Below are 15,432 nucleotides of genomic sequence, written 5' to 3'. Positions count from 1 at the left end.
CCATAGCAAACTAAACAATCCGAATGTTCTTCACTTAATGTCCTTGAACTGCTAGGGGACTTGGTAGCATTCACTATTCAACATTCACCAGACACTCCTGCAGGAGAGCTTTGACAGAGGTTTTTTTCAAAGAATGTTTGTCTGTGTTGGAGAATATGCGATTGTTGAAAAAAATGTCTTGGCAGTCCCATGACTTGCATTTGGTTAGAACCGTAATTATATTTTTTTTGTCGCAGAAGACCATGTACATCATCAAATGTCTTTGCTAGGCCAATAAAGTACATACATCTGGCACTAGCTATTCATAGTTGATCATTGCACTATTTTTACTGTACTGATTTGGGGATTTAAATTGTAAATTGCCTCTTTACCTCTGCCTCCTCTAGGTGCAGAAGAGAAGATCCTAGCAGAGTTTAGAGACTCCTGCCACTCCATACCACATGACTTCCACCTTCAGGCCATGGTGCGCTCGTCGGGGAAACTAGTGCTTATTGATAAGCTACTACCAAAGCTAAAGGCTGGTGGGCATAAGGTGCTAATTTTTTCTCAGATGGTACGGTGCCTTGATATCCTGGAAGACTACCTCATTCAGAGAAGGTGAGTGGTGAAATGAACCACTAGTGTGCAAACTGTAATAGTTCATCCAACGGGCGAATGGTGGTGTGAGTCCTTACAGAGCGCTTCCATAATTTATTAATGTTATTTTAATGAGTTTTATAAAGTGCACATACACTATAAGATTTTTTGGCATTAATTGCCCAAAGTAGACTGATGCTCTGAAAACATTTGCTAAAAGCTTTAAGAAATTGGTTGGTCTTGAGGGAATGCCTGAAGTTACCCTCGGAAGACATTGACAGAAGATTATTTGGAAGTAACTTCCAGATTTCCCGATTCATACTGAAAAACGACGCAGACCCAACTTAAGATGGTAAGCACATCATGATTCCCATCAGAATATTAATCATTGCCAGAGAGCTCAGTGGCCGTCTTCTCTCCCAGACTTTACACCAGAACTGGGAGATTACCCTTATCTGAAGGCAAATATTAGCCAAGCTGACCTCCATTTAGTCTGCATTGAGTTTAAGGTAGTTCATAGCCATCCACAAATACATTTTATACATTGGTGGAAGTGCGGGCTAGATATCAAATCACCATTGGGATTCCCAGGCCTAGCTCCCACCTACCGGCGACTGGTCAACTGACCAGCCTAGGCCCTCGAGCTGAGACCCCCGCTGCATGCCTATGATGCTGCTCTCTCTCTCCTTCTCTCCCCTTTCACTCATCACACTTTTGCATCACACTTTTGCTCGTTTCCTCTTTCCTGCTTGTTATTTTTATTATTTTCGAACCTTCTTTGGCGTATCTCTCACTCCTTGTCTCTCACCCTTCTGCTGCTGGTTCCATTCGCTCTTCTGACTTCACTCTCCTTGCTCTTTCCCCCCCTTTTTTGCTGCTCTCACTCTTTGGCCCTTTTTTCTCACTTCTCACTCCTTTACTATTGTGACCTTTTGCTTTTTTGCTCTTTCCCCCTTTTTACTGCTCCTGCTTTTTAGTTTTTTTCTCATATTTTGCTCTTTTGCTATTTGTGTCCTTTTGATTTTCTTACTATTGTGTCATTCAGCCCCCACCCCCCCTCTTGTGGTACTCCTGCCGCCATGTCTGCCTTCCCACGCCTCCTCCCACCCCTGCTTCTTACCTGATCGAGTGCCATCTCTGCAGCCCCTGCAGTGCAGAGCTGGGGGCTCTTTGTTTAGCCACCTAAAGTTTATTAGTTTAGCAACTCAAAGTGCGCAGCCGCAGGTGTCATGCTGGAAACGTAGACCTACAGTTAAGTGCGAAAAGACACACTACAAGTCTAGAATGCAAAGTGCTCATACCTCAACAGCTAGGACCGAACGTAGGAGTCACAGGGGGGCTTGAGGTATCTTGATAGTACAGAGACCTACACTTGAGCACAGACAGGGAAATGTGCAGACCGGGCCGGGAATAAGATGGTTAGCGGGGGCTGTAGGAATTCTGCACAGATACTGGGAACATTCTAGAAAAAAACAGAAAAAGGATAAAATCCAGGGCCCTTTTTATAGGGAGAGGGGCAAGACAATGCTCCTGTGCTCTGAAAATTTCCCAGAAATCAAGAGACTCTAGCCAGAGTTTAAGCCTAAAGAGATTACATCGCAGAGCTAAACTTGTCAAAACAACCAGGGAAAGAAGACCGCACTAGACGCTGAGTGTACCTGAACTTTACCGGACTAAAAACCACATGAATACCTCATGGAAGTAAGTGCTATTTAGGCCTCGGATGTGTTCCACACATTTCCCTGAAGCACTATGGAAGTATGCGCTATATAGGCCTCAGATGTCTCGCACACGTTGCCCTGCGGCACTTTGATAGTAAGCGCTTTATAGGCCTTGGATGTGCGCCTCACGTTGCCCTGAGGCACTCTTGTAGTAAGCGCAATAAAGGCCTCGGATGTGCACCACACGTTGCCCTGAGGGGCGTTGTGTTTACAAATCCCCAGAAGACTTACAATGCACCAGTTAAATGCATCCCTGTACACACACCACATTTCATCATCACACTGCCTCTGTGGGCACCTTTTCTGAGCTAGACCTGTGCGTCGTTCCTCAGAGGCCTCTGATATAGCTGTACCCCTACCCTGAGTAACTGGCCGTCGCCTCTTTGTGCTTACAGTGGTCGACGCAGAGTGCACGAGGTGGAAGAAGAGACAGGCTAACTCTAGCACACTGCCAAGATCTGAGACATAGGTGCTCCCATTTGGTCTTGAAAAAAATAAAAAATGGCCTGCCAAGAAGAGCAATTACACCAGGATGGTTGGATATTAGGATTGATTGCCTTGAACCATTACCGCTGAACGCATTCACCAGGTACGCCAGCGCCCAGATAATGAGGGCCAATGGGCAGCTTTAGCCTTCTCGTTTATGAGATGAATATTTAGATGAAATTAACTATTTCCCAAACAGGAGGCTGAAATTGTCCTTTAAACAACTGCAAACCTCAGAAATGACCGTGTTAGTACAAGCATTTACAATGTTAAAGGTGTTGCAATTGATAGTCATTAACCTATAGCATTGTAAAAAAGGAAAGCGCGCGGTGTCCCTGAAGCGGGCGCCACGCTCCAAATCGAAGTAAAAAAATAATAAATAAATAAACTGAGCGCATTGTACCTGAAGCGAGGCCGCGCTCAACCTTAAACTTTTAAAAATAAAATCTAAACTGAGCGCAGATTTCCCTAAAGCGGGCGCCGCGCTCAGCATGCACATACAACAAATAACAAGCATTTACAATCAATAGGTCTCGCATTATTAAAGTTTGAGCTATTGGCATCGCTAAATAATGCAACACCAATAGCTCAAACTTTAATAATGCAAGACCTATTTCATTGCAAATGCTATTATTTTTGCTGTTTTTATATAGTGCGAACTCGACCCGAACGTACTGGAACGCTTTACACGAGCACCAGTTACATTCACAAGGACACACTCATTTTATTGGGCACGGGGAGATTATGTGATTTGCCCAGAATCACAGGATGTTGAGCCGAAGCCGAGACTCGAACCTGGCTCTCCAGTTCCAAATTCGGAAGCTCTTACCCCACATCCTCTAAAGACAGGACTGCAGGTGATCCGGTTTAAATGTGTACAAATATCTCACAATACAAACGTTTAAAGCTGAGTAGATGTGAGCCTATCGAGTGCACAGGGTGCAGAGTTCAGGGTATTGTTTTATGCAGGTTAGACTAGTCCACTCAATTGTACCTGCAGGGTGTAGTGTAGGATGTGCAGGAGAGAGTATGGTGGGGACGCTTATAATAATAGCTAAGACAGCCCCTCTTTGAAATAGTAGAATCCCCGATAGTGCCTAGATTTAGTGAACTCCTATGGCGCCCTCTGCTAGAGAGCTGCGAAGCGAGGAGAGCGTGTTCCGCCTGTCAAGTCCCAGAGCCGGAGTGGAATGCAATATAAACAAGCCAGGGTTTCCTGGCTTTGCAGTTATGACACTAGAATAGTATTCTTTCTCGCGCCCATTTCACATGAAATGTTTGTACCCTCTTTATTTGTTTGAGGCACCACTACACTAAGTGTTACGTATTGGCTCTTAAACCATGGTGATATAAGACTTTATTGAAAATCGTGACTGGTGTGAGCGTGGAGGACAGCAGAACCCAAATGAAGATCCGGCTCGTTTTAGGCTCGAGATTCCAGGACTTTTTCGAGCTGAGCTAGGTACCCGTCAAGAGCCTGCAGTGTCCCGCCCTCCTCTACCTAACCCCATGGTCTAGGTACAGCAAGAGTTTCCGTAGTATTTGCCGCTCTTATGAAGTTTCTCGAAGGGTTCGGGATCTTTTCGAGCATATCAGGAAGTTTTGTTTTTTATGGAAATTCACGGAAAATTTTTGTTGGAGATTTGTTCAGCTTCACCTCAGAACAATTTACAGTCGCCACCAGCATCAATCTTTTAAGCACGGTTTAGGTTTTCCACCCATGAAAAGAGAGGACACCTGTGCAAGAAATGCACTGACTTCGTGACAATATGGGTACTGCCTGACAGGTCGGTGGTGCTGCTGCCGAGGTCAGGCTGACAACACGACCATCCCGATACAGCTGCGCCAAGCCATGCCTTTACCACATGGAGGCTTTTCTATAATCCAAAACCGTTCCAAACCTTGCCTCCCTATAGCTCACGGAGGAGGCCTTACCGTGATGCGAAGCCCCCTTCAACCCTCGTTGTGGAGAGGCACGTTACATCACAGGGACACAAAAGCCTTTGAAATATTTTGTGCCTAGCCTCCAATGTACCTGAAGGAGGAACTTTCCTAAATCCAGTGGCGTCAGACCGCACCGGGTGACATCATCACATAGGGTGACACCGTTGCCTGTGTCGACAATCTTGGCCAGTGGCCGGGTAAGATTCGACAGACAGTAATATTATTTTGCATTTTGGTGTCACGGAGTCTGTGACACCAAAATGCTAAATAATATTACTGTCAGTCGAACCTTACCCGGCCGCCGGCCAAGACTATTGTCCAATTAGGCTACGATGTCGGCGTCCGGTTGTCGACGACGTTCGAAACGTCACTCACGTGACGTGGCTCCCGGACTCACGGTTTTCATTACTGCCCATGGGGTTTTACAGCGCCATGTGCATGCTTGTCTTCCTCAGCAGCTGTTAAGTGGCACCCCCATTCTTCCCTTTGCTATGTTTGAAAGTATGCAAACTGGGAGCCGGAAAAACAGGTACACCGTGCTGCAACAGCATCTTTTAATATGCAGCTTTCCTAAAGTTACAGCCAGTGGCGTCACTAGGGGTGTGCAGGGGGTGCTTCATCACAGTGCTCTGAAGCAGCTATAGGATAGTTTATGTGCTATACAAACAGCCATCATGCATTAACATGATACTTTTCCTTCTCAAGGCTTTCTTCCTACTTCCCTTCCCTCCTCCACCTCTTTTCTGCCTCTGTGGTCTGACTATGCTAAGACGCGGCCATCCACTCGGGAGTTTTGAGGACAACCACGTCCGTTTGGGATGCCTGAGGTTATGACAATGTGCTGCCCTGTGATACAAGAATACCAGGTGCAAGCTGATTTGCAATTCAGATATGCAGGTCAGAGAAAGAAGACTGTTGTATGGGTGGGGGCTGTCCCTGTGCCCCAGAGCATGAGCTGGCACGTGCTCATTCGGGTTTCTAAGGTCCATGAAAGGCAAAAGAAGCAGGGCAGTTCTTCGTCAAGTCCGTATCTGACATAAAGTTGCCACCAGCTCCTCCCCATCTTGGCCCAGGTGTCTGACATAAAGTATCCACTTAGTTTTTAACCACCCAGGTAATGCAGGTGCTGTGACACACTACAGCACTGCTGTCCAGCAGCACAACTGCTAAGGAAACAGGCAAAGGAGAGAAGAACAACCAGATGCTTCTCGGGCTCATGACTGTCCGAGCAGCTGGCGCTGTCATTTCTCAATGTAAATAAAATATTTGCTGTAGCAGCACACTGGTGAGCAACCCCAGCGGCGCTCACAGCAGGAGCAGCGAACAACGCAGCGCACGTGGTGAGCAAGACAGGGCAGGAAAGTTCACACACAATATTGACACCCTTCCTGTGAATGCTTGCAAAAACTAAGATTCCGGTGCATCAGACAGTGCACACTCAACCACCTGATCTGGGGCTCCACGAGAACGTCACAAGAGGATCCGAAGGCAGAGAAGGCAACAAAAAACGAGGAAATCGAAACTAGTGCACCACAGAGGAGCGGGGGCGAGGGAGCCTGTCGTGTCTAGGACGCGCTGATGCGCGTCTTAGACACCGGTGGGAATAGGCAGGGCAAAGGCGGGACATGCGCCCGCCTTTGCCCAATTTCCTGCCTTATTTAAAAATAAAAAAAGCACGCTAAAGAAAATGGCGAGTCGCGAAAGCAAAACCACATGCACAAGCGTGTGGTTAGCTTTCTGAAGAGGTCTTGTGCTGCGCGGGCAGTGCTGCACACTGCAACGCAGGGGCGATACCTAAAAATACAGCTGCCATTGTCAATCAACTAAATAGTGCTCACCCACTAGATTAAAAAAAAAAGTGCGCTGGGGATGCCCAGACGTGGGTCCCAGGCACTCCACACCACTGGAGTCAAGCTAGCCGGGCTGATGAGAGGTGTTACCTCGAAACCGGTCCGGTCCTCAGATGCTTGATTCCGTTCTGGGAAGGACATGGCTTTTGTAGTTCGGACTGGACTGTTCCCATGGGGCACAGGGTCAGAGCTGATTTGCATATCGCCATTGTCTAACCCAGGGTGGTGTGGAGTGCAAAAAAACGATGGATTTGGGCCCAGATCTTTGGACTGGGATGAATGTGTGACATTGATCCACATTCGGTCCATCACCTGTTTTGTTTGCACCCACTAGATAAAGCATGCAGTGAAACGCGTGAAGTAAAAGGTCTAGTTCTTATGGCCGGTAAGACATGGAGACAGGGTGGTACCAAGGCGGGGACTAACAAGCCTCACATTGAATTGGAAGCCGGCGTTTACCAAGGACAATGAAAAATATGGGAGGAGAGTGGGCGGGGCTTCCACAGCAGTTACACAGCATACCCTACTACAGCATGCCTTGCGAAAGGAGCAGTGCAACCACGCTACCGCTTGGCTCGACCTAAAAAAATTATACAAAGACTCTGACATCCATAGGGGTACTGCGGTCCAGAACTCAACGTCCGCAGTCCTTTCATAGATACTAGTGCAGAGGGGCCGCAAAGACTACTGCTTCTGACATGCAGATAAATCAGAAGCAGCATCAGATATTTCACCAGCAAGGGATCGAAGGCTTCAAGGGTGTAACCAGAGAGGCAGAGGTAGGGGAACTCCTGGAAAAGGGAGCCTTCAATTACAAACAATTAATCACCACACAACGAACACTGCCTTGTTTGACGACTCGCAGCATCCAGTGCGCCTGGAGGTGCACATGAATCCACAGGGGGGTGGGGGAGGGCCCGATATCGCTATATAAGCGGCAACGCTTTCCCGCTGTGCAGATCAAACACTATCTTGTTTGGGAACTTAGAACCCCAGCATCCAACTCGCCAGGAGGTGCCAGTGAACCAGAAGTGGGGAGGAGCCCCAAAAGCAAAATATAAGCTATGTTGCTTTCTCGCAGCATGAGCTGTGCCTGGGCAAAGCCCGGGCCAAGAGCAGACCCATCCTGTGCCTGTCAGAACCAGGAAGAGGCTAGCCTGGTCCAGCCCTCTTTCATTTACTAGCCAGCATCCATAATAGGCAAGTTGAAATATTCTAATATTGGCTCGGTGAACCCCAAGGACTCACGTGTCACTTTTTGACTAAATCTTTTTCGAGTCTTCGAACTCCTAGTAGCACAAGGGATGTCCCATTGTTGGACCAGCTTCAAGCTCTGTGACTCCTGTCACAAGTTGATGCCGATCACCACCTCGTGTGCCTTTAGTGCCTGGAGCGCGACCACGATCCGAAGTCTTCCTCCGACTGCTCCCGCAAAAAATCAGGTTCATTGCCCGGCAGTCTCGAAAGCTTTTGGAGGACCGGCAGTCCACTCCGCACCGCTCGAGATCCCCATCGGGAAGAATGTCACAGGACTGGCTGCAGAGTCCTCACCATTTCCCTTCGAAGTGTTTGCACTCCTCCGATAAGTCAACCTTTACTTGCCTGTAACCCCCCTAAATCTAGTATTTAGGAGAAACCCTGAACCTTGCCTTCTCAGACGAGAAGAAGAGAAGGACCCAAGAAGCTGTGCTGAAACTACACAGACTTCGCCCCAGCGCTACCTGCCTGTCCCTACCTCGAACCTGCTCCAGCGAAATCCTGGTGTGAACTGTAGCCAGCAGCCTCAAGAACGTGAAGGAGCTGCCCTGCCTTCCAAGCCAAAAACATTGTCTCCCGTGAGCACCGGATTTGCTTTCCAACCGACTCTGGCTTCATCCAAAACCACAAGTCTGCACTACTCTGCACCCGATGCTCATGTCCTGAGTTCAAGTGGCCCAACACCACAGGGAGGTCTCCCTGGCGATCCTGATCTGAGGTCTTGTGATCTCTGACCTGCCTCGACTCCCCAAACCACGAGTGCGACCGGAGCTGACCCTAACACCAAGAACTTTGCTCCCACAACCTTGTGGCCTAATCGTGAGCGGCCACCAACCGTCGGCCCCCTAACCCCCATTAGATGACTTTGGGCCTCAGCACTCTGCACTCGGCCACCCTAGTGCCCCGGAGGGTGTTTAAAGAGTGCATCCTTGACCCTGGGGGAACTCTGGTTCTAACCCAAGAATACCAACTCACACAAATAACTACTTACCTGTAAACCAATAACTCAATTTCCTTCCTCAGGGTTGCATTGAGTACATTTCCTGAAAATTGTTGTGTGTGGAGTTGGTTTTGAATGAAAACTTGAAAAAACTGCATGCATCAAAAAACTGCTTTGCTTTCCTTTTCTCTAGAAAATGTCCCAGTGGGATCTCTAGGCATATCTCACTGAGGAGAAAAAGTCATCCATAAAGTAATCTGAAAAATAATCAAAAGTAATTAACCGCAATTTCCACTGCATTCAAAAGTATTTACAAACCTGTAACAATGACATTTTCATTCAGCTTGCTTGTATTGTTCAACCTGCCTTGAAAAACACAATTTACACTTACCTGTACCAGGCTTGCTTGGTTATAGAAAATATATGTTCGAGGCATGTGGGCTGCTGAATTCATATCTGTACATAGATCGCCGCCTAGTGTTGGGTCCGGATGATTGCACATTGTTGTCCTGGAAGAGTCTTCGAAGTATCACGAGATAGGTGGCTCCTCCCCTGGACTACAGTGCGCATGGGCATCGACTCCATCCCCAGATTGTTTTTTTCCGCCATTGGGTTCGGATGTCTTTGGTTCCCTCTTGTCGGAATCGATAAAATTAACTTAACTTTACTCGAGACCAAAAGGTCTTTAGGACTTGCGTCGGTATTGTCTTGCGTTCGGCTCCAAGCCAAGCTTGTACTTCCGCGTGCTTTCGGCACGGAGGGCCTAGTCGACGCTCCAGACTCTTCGACCATCCATCATGGAACGAAGTCCATTCAAACGATGTCCGGTGTGTAACTCGAAGTACCCACACATCGATGTCCACCCGGTGTGCAACAAGTGCCTGTCACCGGACCACGACGAGGCCAAGTGTATGGCCTGTTCCAGGTTCCGGTCCAAGAAAAAACTCCAGCTCCGTCGAGCTGCGCGCCTGGAGGCCCAGCAATCTGCTCCGGCGCCTACGGACATTTTCGATGCTGGGGAGGTCGAGGATGAAGATATCCAGGACATCTCAGAATCTAACCCCGCGTCGGAGGTCGGGGACGACTACGACGCCGAGGCCGAAGATTTCGGTGAAGTCGTCGAGGAGGTAGGGGCCTTTGGGGCAATGGAGGATAGCTTGGACGAAGAGCTTCCTCAAACTGACTCCGGGGCCGTTCAGATAAATAAGGCCCAGGTCGAGGGATCGCCTTCGGGCCTTACCCGAAACCTTGTTGTGGGTTCCTCACCCCCGCCTGCTGGCCCGGCCACGGACATTGGTACCGATTCACTCCGGTGACACAGAAACCGAAAGTGAAATCTACGGTATCGACGCCAGAGATATCGAAACCGAAAGTGCGCATCGCATTGGTCGGATCGAAGACTTCGGAGGCCTCGGCGCCGAAGAAATCTAAGATGGCCGTCGAGCCGAAGAGCCACGTCAAAATGGCTGACCCGACGGCTACTACGTCGAAGCCGAAAGTTAAGGGGTCGGACGCGGCCGCATCGGCGCCGAAGACTATCGACGCCGGCAAGGGTCGACTCGATCACAAGAAGGTAGACGACCCCAAGAGGTCTCTTACCGACCCGAAGAAGTGGCCAGACGAGCCGAAGACCCTCTGCCCTGCTTCCACACGACAAGGCCAAGGGAGCTGCGCCGAGTGGGTCGACTCCGAGGGGAACCTCGTCGGACTCCACTCCAAAGCAAATCTCTAAAGACTCTGTCGAACCGGTGCGTCCATCCGCCGCGTTCACAAAGAAGGTTACGGAGTCCCTACAGCGCATTAGGGACGGCGCCGCAGCAGTCTAGCCGAAGGACCCTCCGCCGGCCAAGCCTCTGGAGAAACTGGCAAAGGCACCCACGCCGATCCTTTTCACCTTGCCGCCTAAAACGGCGCTGAAGGCTTTCGCTGCTAAATCACGGGCCGGCGTGCCCGAGAAGGTATCTTCGACGCCGAGGGCATCGTTGGTGGCCCACGGCCTCGACAACTTTCAGAGGAAGAGCGTCAAGAACATTTCATCGACGCCGAAACGTGCAGGCTTTCCCTCCTGAAGAGGAAGATCACCCCGGAGCCCCAATTGGAGTCGTACAAAATCCCACTCAAACGGAAGATAGACTCTGCTGGTACTCCAGCCTTGGTGGAGCCCATTTCACCACAGGCTCACAAACTCTCGCCCAGTCACTCCAATGTGGGCGCTGGTGAGGGCGACGGCGAGGATGAATATAGCTATCCCATCTACACAGACCCAGAGGATGTGGCAGAGCCCTGGTCTGCTGGTGGTGAGCCTGGGGACCCGCATTCTGGCCAGGACCCTCGGCTCTTCTCCGCGAAAACTTCCCCCACTGAGGACTCTGCGGCTTTCAATGCCCTCATTGAGCGGGCAGCGGCCAATCACAACGTCGAGCTGCATGCTGACCCTGTGGACGTCGACTTCCTCTTTGACACCTTTTCTGTCTCTGAAAAGACTGTAAAAACACTGCCAATGCTGACGGGTGTTTTAAAGCACACTGCTGAGGTCTTCAAAGAACCCACCAGGGCGAGAGTCATCAACCCAAGGATCGACAAAAAGTACAAGGCGGCGCCCACTGATCCAACTTATATTAAGGTACAGTTGCCTCTGGACTCCCTGGTTGTCTCCAACGCCCGGAAGAGGGCCAACTCGCAGACTACGGGTGATGCTCCTCCCCCAGACAAAGAATCAAAAGTCTTTGAGGCTTCGGGGAAGAGGGTGGCAGCACAGGCAGCCAACATATGGCGCATCTCTAACACGCAGGCGCTCCTGGCGCGTTATGACAGGGCACACTATGATACCCTAGAGACCCTTTTGCAACACCTACCCGATCAATATAAGGAAGGGGCTGAAATGGTAATACAGGAGGGGAAGCTGATCTCCAACGATTCCATAAAGTGCGCTCTGGACGCGGCTGACACCGCCGCAAGCGCAAATAACACTAGCGTTATGCTTTGTAGACATGCATGGCTACGGATATCTGGGTTCAAGCCGGACATTCAAACCACCATCTTGAACCAAACGGTCAACCCAGATCACCTGTTTGGCCCAGAGGTTGATACCACCCTTGAGAAGATGAAGGACACCGACACTGCAAAATCCATGGGTGCCTTGCAGTCCCAGCAGTTTCGGAGTGGGTCCTTTCGTCGCTCCAATATTAGAGGCACCTCAAGGGGTCAACTTTCGCAGTCCGCGCAGTTCTACAAAGGCAACACCCAGACTACTTATACCAACAAGGGTCGAGGTGGATACCGCGGCAACAACGCCAAGGGCAGAAGACTTGGCAACAACAGCTCCAGGTCCAGGTGACGCATTGTCACTGCCCCCTGACCACACAACACCGGTCGGGGGAAGACTCCAGCAGTTCCTGCCCGTGTGGAAGTCCATCACCACGGACAGGTGGGTCAGAAAGCTTATCCAATTTGGTTATTGTCTGGAGCTCACATCCACTCCACCCAACATACCCCCAAGGCACCGTCCTATGTCCGGCGAGCATTTGCACTTATTGCAGCAGGAGGTCACAGTCATGCTGCAAAAAGGGGCAATAGAGCTTGTGCCCTTGCAGGAAAGAGGCTCCTGTACTTCCTGATTCCAAAGAAGGACGGATCCCTCAGGCCCATCCTGGATCTCAGGCCCCTCCACTTTTACATCCTGTCAGAGAATTTCCACATGCTAACACTGCAGCAAGTTCTCCCACTGCTTCAACAGGGGGACTTTCTGGCAACTCTGGACCTGAAGGATGCGTACTTCCACATTCCGCTACATCCTTCACACAGAAAATACCTCAGGTTCACCATCCAAAACCAGCACTACCAATTCAAGGTTTTGCCTTTCGGGGTCACCACGGCACCCAGGGTATTCACAAAGTGCCTGGCGACGGTGGCGGCGCATCTCAGACGTCAAAACATCCACGTCTACCCCTATCTGGACGACTGGCTCATTCAGGCGAAGTCGGCCCAGCAGTGCGCCGACCACGTGTCCCACACCATTCACCTCCTGCACGATCTGGGATTCTCACTGAATTACCCAAAATCCCATCTCCAGCCCGCCCACATACGGCAGTATCTGGGTGCGACCATAGACACTCTGGTGGCCACAGCCCAGCCAAATTCAGTGAGAGTCAGCAGCATTCAATCGCTGATCCAAATGTTCATACCTCAACACTCGCTTCCAGCAAGAGTGTTCATGCAGTTGATAGGCATGATGGCCTCCTGCATCTCCATTGTCCCGCACGCCAGACTACATATGCGTCCGCTTCAGGAGTGCCTAGCACGTCAATGGACTCAGGCTCACAACCAGTTGAAAGACCTAGTGTTGGTGAGCGGTCAGGCATTCAACTCTCTGCATTGGTGGAATCCACGAAACCTTTGCAAGGGCCGACCGTTCCAGGAGCCTGTGCCAGATATTATCCTGACCACGGACGCCTCTCACCAGGGATGGGGAGCGCATGTACTCCAATACACTGTGCAGGGACTGTGGACGCAGCAACAGGGGAAGATGCACATCAATGTTCTAGAACTGATGGTGATCTTCATGGCACTGAAGGCTTTCAAAGTACATCTATGCAACAAGGTCGTGTTGATTTGGACGGACAACATGACGGCAATGTACTACATTCAAAAGCAGGGAGGAACACACTCTCTGCAGCTGTCTCATCTGGCTCAGAGCATGTGGAAGTGGGCCATTCAGAGGAACATCTTCCTCATGGCAGAGCACCACCCGGGCAAGGACAATCAGATGGCGGACCTGCTCAGCAGGCACAGCCACCAGATGCACGAGTGGGAGATACACCCATCAGTACCCCAGCCGTACTTCCAAAGGTGGGGTCATCCAGAGATGGACCTGTTCGCCACAAAAGAGAACGCAAAATGCCAAAGCTTCGCCGCCAGGTTCCCACACCCACAGTCGCAGGGCAATGCGATATGGATGAACTGGTCAGGCAAATTTGCGTACGCTTTTCCCCCAGCACCTCTGATACCGCTGGTGGCACGCAAGCTCAGGCAGCACTCGATGACTCTCATCCTGGTTGCTCCAACGTGGGCTCGCCAACCATGGTACACCACGTTTCTAGAACTGTCCGTGGTACCGCATCAAAGGCTACATCTCGCACCCAGCCTTCTGACGCAGAGCCATGGCGACATTCAGCACCCAGATCTGCAACCGCTCAACCTGGCGATCTGGCTCCTGAAGTCCTAGAGTTTGGCTACCTAAACTTACCTCCCGACTGCATGGACATCATTCGGGAGGCGAGGAAGCCCACTACTAGAGCATGCTATGTGGCAAAATGGAAGCTGTTTGTCATTTATTGTGCGAACCACGGCATTAACCCGCTGGATGCTTCTATTCAGAGCATCATCTGTTACTTTTTCCATCTGTACAAGTGTAATCTGGCCTATACTTCCATTCGCATTCATCTGTCTGCAATGGCCGCTTATCTCCAAAATAGACAGCACCTTTCACTCTTCAAGGTGCCTGCCATCAAGGCTTTTTTGGAAGGCCTCAAACGAGTCATTCCACCACGTACTCCACCAGCCCCTGAGTGGAACCTCAATGTGGTTCTTACCAGGCTGATGGGTCCTCCCTTTGAACCACTGCATTTCTGCGAGATTCAAGTTCTTGACATGGAAAGTGGCTTTCCTCGTAGCGATTACATCGCTACGGAGGGTTAGTGAATTACAAGCCCTCACAATCGAAGAGCCATTTATCCAAATTCATTCCAACAGGGTATTGCTCCGCACTAATCCTAAGTTTCTGCCCAAGGTTGTGTCTCAGTTCCCCATCAACCAAACAATCGAATTACCGGTTTTCTTTCAGAATCCTGAATCATTGGCGGAGCGGATGCTCCATACACGTGATGTTAAACAGGCCCTAATGTATTACATTGATAGGACCAAGGATTTTAGAAAGACTAACCAACTCTTTGTCGCCTTTGCACCACACCACAAAGGTAACCCAATTTCCAAGGCTGGTATTGCTAGGTGGATCGTTAAATGTATCCAGATCTGCTATCTGAAAGCAAACGTACTCTTACCATTCCAGCAAGAGCCCACTCCACCAGAAAGTTGGGGGCTTCTATGGCATTCCTTGGAAACATTCCTTTGGAAGACATATGTAGAGCAGCCACATGGTCTACCACACACACATTTACTTAGCATTACTGTGTTGATGTGCACTCCAAACAGCAGGCAGCTGTAGGGCAGGCTGTTCTCAAAACACTTTTCCAAACTGCTGCAGCTGGCACGGGCGGCCGCCGCTAATGGAGGGACTGCTATATATTCTATGCACAGATATGAATTCAGCAGCCCACATGCCTCGAACCGAATATGCTACTCACCAGTATGCATCTGTTCTTGGCATGTAAGGCTGCTGACATTCATATCGCCCGCCCTCCTCCCCGGCGCCTGTAGCAGCTACAGTATTCACATATACTCATAGCATGGTCATCATTCACTGAGTTTCACTCCATCTTGGCCACAATGGCTAAAAACAATCTGGGGATGGAGTCGATGCCCATGCGCACTGTAGTCCAGGGGAGGAGCCACCTATCTCGTGATACTTCGAAGACTCTTCCAGGACAACAAGTAGTGAAGTAGTGTGGCTCACAGGTTAGAGGCGGCAGTCCCGAGAGCA

The 15,432-nt window shown here is 50.0% G+C and overlaps 1 protein-coding gene across 1 annotated transcript in view; it reads left to right on the top strand.

Annotated features, from left to right (window-relative positions):
* CHD8 (chromodomain helicase DNA binding protein 8) overlaps positions 1-15,432 on the top strand; it is a 911,220-nt gene that overhangs the window by 426,835 nt on the left and 468,953 nt on the right. Inside the window, exon 16 of the mRNA XM_086919771.1 lies at positions 387-597. Within this exon, the coding sequence (XP_086775897.1) occupies positions 387-597 (211 nt within the window). The remainder of the gene's footprint in view (positions 1-386; positions 598-15,432) is intronic.

Source organism: Lissotriton vulgaris, chromosome 5 (genome assembly GCF_964263255.1).
Source record: "Lissotriton vulgaris chromosome 5, aLisVul1.2, whole genome shotgun sequence".
NCBI lineage: Eukaryota > Metazoa > Chordata > Amphibia > Caudata > Salamandridae > Lissotriton > Lissotriton vulgaris.
This window is presented reverse-complemented; position numbering and strand designations above follow the sequence as displayed.